Source organism: Cucumis melo, chromosome 2 (assembly GCF_025177605.1).
Source record: "Cucumis melo cultivar AY chromosome 2, USDA_Cmelo_AY_1.0, whole genome shotgun sequence".
NCBI lineage: Eukaryota > Viridiplantae > Streptophyta > Magnoliopsida > Cucurbitales > Cucurbitaceae > Cucumis > Cucumis melo.
The window spans coordinates 4726171-4733900 of record NC_066858.1 but is presented as its reverse complement, the minus strand read 5'-3'; the positions used below and the strand labels follow the sequence as shown (position 1 = coordinate 4733900).

General features: G+C 49.2%; 1 protein-coding gene across 1 annotated transcript; it reads left to right on the top strand.

Annotated features, from left to right (window-relative positions):
* Positions 1-224: 224 nt before the first annotated feature.
* LOC127148217 (uncharacterized) lies at positions 225-6906 on the top strand. The gene is made up of 2 exons (XM_051081522.1): positions 225-1456; positions 6754-6906. The coding sequence occupies exons 1-2, from the start codon at positions 235-237 to the stop codon at positions 6801-6803; spliced, it is 1272 nt and encodes a 423-aa protein (XP_050937479.1). The 5' UTR covers positions 225-234; the 3' UTR covers positions 6804-6906.
* The last annotated feature ends 824 nt before the right edge of the window (positions 6907-7730 follow it).

The following is a 7730-nucleotide window of genomic DNA, read 5'->3' as shown; positions in this document are numbered from 1 at the left end:
TTACAGTTGGTATCAGAGCACAGTGTTTTAGGTTCTGTAGACTGACCTACGATGTAAGTCATTTTTTTGTTTTGGTTTTACTTCACCCTATGGCTATACGGTCCTTCGGCACTCGCCAGGTATGTCTAAAGCCTTGCTAATGTTAAGATTACAATTTTGCCTGAATAGTCTAAGACCTAGATATAGGGCGTTAAGTTCTTGTGGTGAAAAGTTTGTTGGTAAATTTTAGGGAGAATGCCGCCACGTAGGGGTACACGCCGAGGAGGTGGTAGGGGAGGCAGAGGAGCCGGTCGTGGCCAGCCGGAGGCGCCACCTGTTGCACCGGCAGTCGACCCAAACGCACCGGTCACCCAGGCGGATCTCGCCGCAATGGAGCAGCGTTATCAGGACATGCTGCAAGCTGCTTTGGCGCCTTTCCTAGCCGCCCAGCAGAACCAGGCCGCCCAGCAGAACCAGGCCGCCCCTGTTCAGACCCAGGCCGCCCCTGCTCAGGCCCAAGCCGTTGTTCCTCCAGCCCCTGAGGAAGCTCAACCAGTACCAATTCAACTGTCGGCCGAGGCGAAACACTTACGGGATTTCAGGAAGTATAATCCCAAGACCTTTGACGGATCCATGGACAACCCCACAAAGGCCCAAATGTGGTTGACGTCCATAGAGACTATTTTCCGGTACATGAAGTGCCCAGAAGACCAGAAGGTGCAGTGTGCAGTCTTCTTCTTGGAGGACAGGGGCACCGCCTGGTGGGAGACCGCGGAGAGAATGCTAGGGGGCGATGTAAGCAAAATAACATGGGAGCAGTTCAAGGAGAACTTCTATGCTAAGTTTTTCTCCGCCAATGTGAAGCACGCCAAGCTGCAAGAGTTCCTAAACTTGGAGCAAGGCGACATGACGGTGGAGCAGTACGACGCCGAGTTCGATATGCTGTCCCGCTTTGCTCCCGATATGGTAAGAGATGAGGCTGCCAGGACGGAGAAATTTGTTAGAGGACTCAGGCTAGACCTTCAGGGCATTGTCAGAGCTCTCCGCCCAGCCACGCATGCTGATGCACTACGTATAGCACTGGATTTGAGCCTGCCTGAGAGAGCCGATGCGTCTAAGGCTGCCGGCAGAGGGTCAGCCTTGGGACAGAAGAGAAAGGTTGAGACGCAGCCTGACGTAGCACAGCAGCGAACACTGAGGTCAGGAGGTGTCTTCCAGAGACACCGACGGGAGCTTGCAGCAGCCGGGAGGACGCTGAGAGAGCTACCCGCTTGTACTACCTGTGGGAGAGTCCACGGAGGTCGTTGTTTGGCTGGAAGTGGAGTCTGTTTCAGATGTAGACAGCCGGGGCATACTGCTGATGTGTGTCCTCGGAAACCCTTTGAGACGACACCGCCCCAGCCTTCTGCGGCCCAGCAGGGGAGAGTTTTCGCCACTACCCGGCAGGAGGCCGAGCGAGCTGGCACTGTGGTGACAGGTACGCTCCCAATTTTGGGGCACTATGCTTTTGTGCTATTTGACTCTGGGTCATCCCACTCGTTTATATCCTCCGTTTTCGTTCAGCATGTGGGTTTAGAGGTAGAGCCTTTGGGTAGTGTTTTGTCGGTTTCTACTCCATCTGGGGAGGTCCTGTTATCCAAAGAACAAATAAAGGCATGTCGGGTAGAGATAGCGAATCGTATGTTAGACGTGACCTTGCTAGTGTTAGACATGCAGGATTTTGATGTGATACTAGGCATGGATTGGCTATCAGCCAACCATGCAAATATAGACTGTTATGGCAAGGAAGTTGTCTTCAACCCTCCCTCCGAGGCTAGTTTCAAATTCAGGGGGGCAGGCATGGTATGTATACCCAAGGTCATCTCAGCCATGAAGGCTAGTAAACTACTCAGCCAGGGTACTTGGGGTATTTTGGCAAGCGTAGTGGATGTGAGAGAGCCAGAAGTTTCCCTATCTTCCGAACCAGTGGTAAGAGAGTACCCCGACGTTTTCCCAGACGAACTCCCAGGACTTCCGCCTCCCAGAGAGGTAGACTTCGCCATCGAGTTAGAGCCGGGCACTGCTCCTATCTCGAGGACCCCTTACAGAATGGCTCCAGCTGAGCTAAAGGAGTTAAAGGTCCAGTTACAGGAGTTGCTGGACAAAGGCTTCATCCGGCCCAGTGTGTCGCCTTGGGGAGCCCCAGTATTGTTCGTGAAGAAGAAGGATGGGTCAATGCGCCTTTGTATTGACTACCGAGAGCTGAACAAGGTGACAGTCAAAAACCGCTACCCCTTGCCCAGGATTGATGACCTGTTCGATCAGTTGCAGGGAGCCACCGTCTTCTCCAAGATCGACCTGCGATCAGGCTATCACCAGTTGAGGATTAGGGACGGTGACATCCCCAAGACGGCCTTTCGATCGAGGTACGGACATTACGAATTCGTTGTGATGTCTTTCGGCTTGACTAACGCTCCTGCAGTATTCATGGATCTGATGAACAGGGTGTTTAAGGAGTTTCTAGACTCGTTCGTCATAGTCTTCATTGACGACATCCTGATTTACTCGAAAACCGAGGCTGAGCACGAGGAGCACTTGCACCAGGTGTTGGAGACTCTTCGAGCCAACCAGCTGTATGCCAAGTTCTCCAAGTGTGAATTCTGGTTAAAGAAGGTGACGTTTCTTGGCCACGTGGTTTCCAGTGAAGGAGTTTCAGTGGATCCCGCAAAGATTGAAGCGGTGACCAATTGGCCTCGACCGTCCACGGTTAGTGAAATTCGAAGTTTTCTGGGCTTGGCAGGTTACTACAGGAGGTTCGTGGAAGACTTCTCACGTATAGCCAGCCCGTTGACCCAGTTGACCAAGAAGGGAACCCCTTTTGTCTGGAGCCCAGCTTGCGAGAGGAGCTTTCAGGAGCTCAAACAGAAGCTAGTGACTGCACCGGTCCTGACAGTGCCCGATGGTTCGGGAAACCTTGTAATCTATAGTGACGCCTCCAAGAAGGGACTAGGTTGTGTCCTGATGCAGCAGGGTAAGGTAGTTGCTTATGCCTCCCGCCAGTTGAAGATCCATGAGCAGAACTACCCTGCCCATGACTTGGAGTTGGCAGCTGTAGTCTTTGCACTGAAGATATGGAGGCACTATCTGTACGGTGAGAAGATTCAGATTTACACCGATCATAAGAGCCTGAAGTACTTCTTCACCCAGAAGGAGTTGAACATGAGGCAGAGGAGGTGGCTTGAGTTGGTGAAAGACTACGACTGCGAGATCCTATACCACCCAGGTAAAGCGAATGTAGTGGCTGATGCGCTAAGTAGGAAAGTTGCACATCCAGCAGCGCTAATCACCAAGCAGACCCCCTTACTCAGGGACTTTGAGAGGGCAGAGATTGCAGTCTCAGTAGGTGAGGTTACCGCACAGTTGGCTCAGTTGACAGTTCAGCCAACCTTGAGGCAAAAGATCATTGCTGCTCAGCTGAATGATCCTTATTTGGCAGAGAAGCGTCGCGTGGTAGAGACAGAGCAAGGTGAAGGCTTCTCCATATCCTCTGACGATGGCCTTATGTTTGAAGGACGCCTGTGTGTGCCGGAAGACAGCGCAGTTAAGACGGAGCTTTTGACTGAGGCTCACAGTTCCCCGTTTACCATGCACCCTGGGAGTACGAAGATGTACCAGGACTTAAGGAGTGTCTATTGGTGGAGGGGCATGAAGAGGGATGTGGCAGACTTTGTCAGTAGATGCTTGGTGTGCCAGCAGGTGAAGGCACCTAGGCAGCATCCAGCAGGATTGTTGCAACCCTTGAGTATGCCAGGGTGGAAGTGGGAGAGTGTGTCGATGGATTTTATTACGGGACTGCCCAAGACCCTGAGGGGCTACACGGTGATCTGGGTTGTGGTCGACAGACTCACGAAGTCGGCCCATTTCGTGCCAGGGAAATCCACTTACACTGCCAGTAAGTGGGGGCAGCTATATATGACAGAGATTGTGAGACTACATGGAGTACCCGTATCCATCATTTCAGACAGAGACGCCCGTTTCACATCGAAGTTCTGGAAAGGACTTCAAATTGCATTAGGTACAAGGTTGGACTTCAGCACGGCATTCCACCCTCAGACTGATGGTCAGACAGAGAGATTGAACCAGATTTTAGAAGACATGCTCCGAGCCTGCGTACTAGAGTTTTCAGGAAGTTGGGACTCCCATCTGCACCTAATGGAGTTTGCCTATAACAACAGCTACCAGGCTACCATCGGTATGGCACCGTTCGAGGCTCTGTATGGCAAGTGCTGTAGATCCCCTGTCTGCTGGGGCGAGGTTGGAGAGCAGAGGATGCTAGGCCCCGAATTAGTGCAGACGACCAACGCAGCCATACAGAAGATCCGAGCTCGTATGCTGACAGCCCAGAGCAGACAGAAGAGTTACGCTGATGTACGACGTAAGGACCTCGAGTTTGAAGTGGGAGATATGGTCTTTCTGAAGGTTGCACCCATGAAGGGTGTTCTGAGGTTCGCGAAGAAGGGGAAGCTGAGTCCACGCTTCGTAGGGCCGTTCGAGATACTGGAGCGGATTGGCCCCGTGGCTTATCGCTTGGCGCTACCCCCATCCCTTGCTGCAGTGCACGACGTATTTCATATCTCCATGCTGAGGAAATATGTCGCAGACCCAACACACGTGGTGGACTTCGAGCCACTACAGTTTAGCGAGAACTTGAGCTACGAGGAGCAGCCTGTCGAGGTCTTGGCAAGAGAGGTCAAGAAGCTTCGCAGTCGAGAAATCCCACTGGTCAAGATCCTTTGGCAGAACCATGGAGTGGAAGAGGCCACGTGGGAGAAAGAAGAGAACATGAGAGCCCAGTACCCCGAGCTGTTCGAGGATTAGAACTTTCGAGGACGAAAGTTTTCTAAGGAGGGGAGATTGTAACGCCCCGCCAAATTTGTCTTTCCTTTTTATCGTCTTAAGAGTAAAATTCTTGAAATTTCTTTCGAATTGAGGAAATTTTTACTTGTGATTAATGAAGATTTAGAGATTTTTGTTGGTGATTTAATTTGTTAAGTTGGTTGTTATTTGGACTAAAGTAGGAAGAAAAAAAAAAAAAAGATAAAAGAAATAATATTTATGTTTTTTTTATTTAGTATTAATTCTTTATAAAAAGGGGGCTTTGGAAAGCGTGTAGTTCACCTCTTCCCCAAGAAGTGAAAAAAAAAAAAAAAAAAAAAGAGAAGAAAACCCTAAATCCCAATCTCCCCCGCCGCCGCCGCCGCCGCCGCTAGTCAACCGCCGTAGGTCACCACGCCGGTCTCCCAGCAGCGTCGAAGATCGGTCCACGTCGAGCCGCCGCGCGCCAAGGATCGAAGCCGCCGCACGCCAAGGATCGAAGCCGCCTTCAGTCGGGAGTCGCAAGCCGAAGCCGAAGCCCATCGCGTCTGCAAGCCGAATCGTGGCGGCCAGCCGAAGCCGAATCGCGTCGCTTCGTTTCGACGCCGAGCAGCCCCCGTCCGCAGCCGCCGAGCGAAGCCGCATTTAAGCCGGACCACCGCAACCCGTCGCGCAACCCGAGTCCGGAAGTCAGCGTCACTCTGCGCGAAGATCAGACCCGACCGAAGACCCGCTCCGCGACCCGAGCCAACGCGCGCCGTATTCCGGAAACCGACCCGCGCCCGCGTGCACCCGCGTGTGAGCCGCGCCGCGCGCTTCTGCGTAGCCGAGCCGCGTCTCCCTCCTGTTGCAAGCCGAGCCGCACGCGTAGTTCCTGTCCAAGCTGAGCCGCGCCTGTCTGCACCGCGAGCCGAGCCGATCTCCAGCCTCCAAGCCGAGCCGGTTCCTGCCCTATTTTCCAGCCGAGCCGCCAAGCTTATTTTGGCTCCTCCCACCAATTTTTGGTAAATTAAGTATTTATTTTGGGCATTTCCCCAATACGACCCAATGTTTTGGGCGCTAAATAATTTAATTTGGACTAAATTAAATTATTTTTCCTAAGGAACGTCTTGGACCGAGTAACTGCTGCAGCGGGAGATTTTCTTCAGTAGGGGCTCAACCACTGCAACCTTTTCTGGGGTAAGTTATTTCAACCGAGTTTTAACCGTTAGCCGTTGGTGACTTATTTACGAACTTTGGCGTTATTAAATATTTAGGATCCCGTTGCTTGGAAAGCACACGTGTCTTGCGGTTAGGACTCGTCGAGTGAATCTCCAGGTAAGAGATTCTACTACTAGTTTCATGTTTGAAGTATGAGACTGTGTATGCCCTATGTTGCATATTGAGAATTTGACAGTATGATGCCTGAAATACATGTTAGTATGATGCAAATGACGATATAATTGAGCTATAGCCTGTTATGCGTGGCAAGATCTATTATGGTTACGACGAATGTCGGGACGGAGAGTGTAGAAATGATTTATGTGACATGTTATATGCTGGTGCCATGTGTATGTATACTGCAATTAGGGTACCTGTTAGCTTGATTCTGTTAGAGTCGTACCTGCATGGGTGTCCTTCGGGATCACCACCTATTGAGGACTGTGTGGTCCGACGGGACGCCAGTCTAGCATGATATAGACATGACTCGAGTGACTCGACGGGGTCCTCGCATCCCGACTGTCCTAGGTGTCCCCCGGGCACCGAAGACCAGAGTTACGTTCCTACGGGAGCGCATGATTGCACGTGTTCGGGAACGTGCCAGAGATTGGGTACCAGTTATCAGGACTCTAACAGGAAGTTAACAGGCACCTAGTGGGACTAGTAGTGGGTCCCTTACTGAGTATTTTTATACTCATTCTCTCCATTTTATGTTTTCAGGTAGAGGACGAGGCAAGGGCAAGGGCAAACTGGCGAGCGACCCGAAGTGAGACCGAGGAGGGCCATAGGGACTACCGCTTCCGCTTATTTCTTATTTCAGATTTTAGCATTTGAGTTTGAGTACTTTTTATTTTTCACTATCTTTTATGTAGATAGGGCCCGAGTAGGATTCAGAACGTTTTTTTTTCATTTTTGCATGACTACCTTGTTTATGTTTTTATAAATGAATTTCTTGAACCGTATGCTTTTAATAAAATTTTTAGACTTAAACCACTTGTTCTATATTTAGTAATGACTTCGATTCAGCATAAGGAGTTGGGTCGTTACATTTTTGGTTTACAATTTCTTCATGAAAGTTGTAGTAAATTGAATAAGCTTTCCAACCATACCAAATAGAGATTCTAACTCCACCGATGCACTCTGAAATACAAGAAAAACCAGAGACCTCTTGATTTCGAGCGAAAACCAACTGCCCTGTTTTCTTCATCAAAAAGCACCAAATGAATATCCGAATTTGCTCCAACGTTCTTCATAAAGTTTGTTTAAAAATGAGTTAACTCTCAGTAAATGTAAATCTCACCTCTTAATTCCTTTTGAATAGTTCAAACACAATTAAAAACCAGTGATGTGCAGAATGAACTAAAATTCAGCCATGGATACACTTTGTTTGAGTTCTCCTCCTCTTCTTCAACCTCAAAATTCTAGTAAAATTTCTCTTCTTCTTCCAAACTATCTCTTAGAAGTTCTCTGCAAATTGAAGAAGGAAAAAGAAAATAAAAATTGGAAGTTGGATGTCTTCAAAAATCTTGGCGGTGAAGGGAAGAGAAGAAGAAGAAAAGAAAAAATGAAATTTTCTTCTCCTTTTCTTCTTTTTATCCTTTCTTTTCTTTCTTTTCTTTACTTTATTTAATAAAACTATTTAATATATATATATATATATATATATATATTTACACTTAATTTCAATTTTCTGTTTC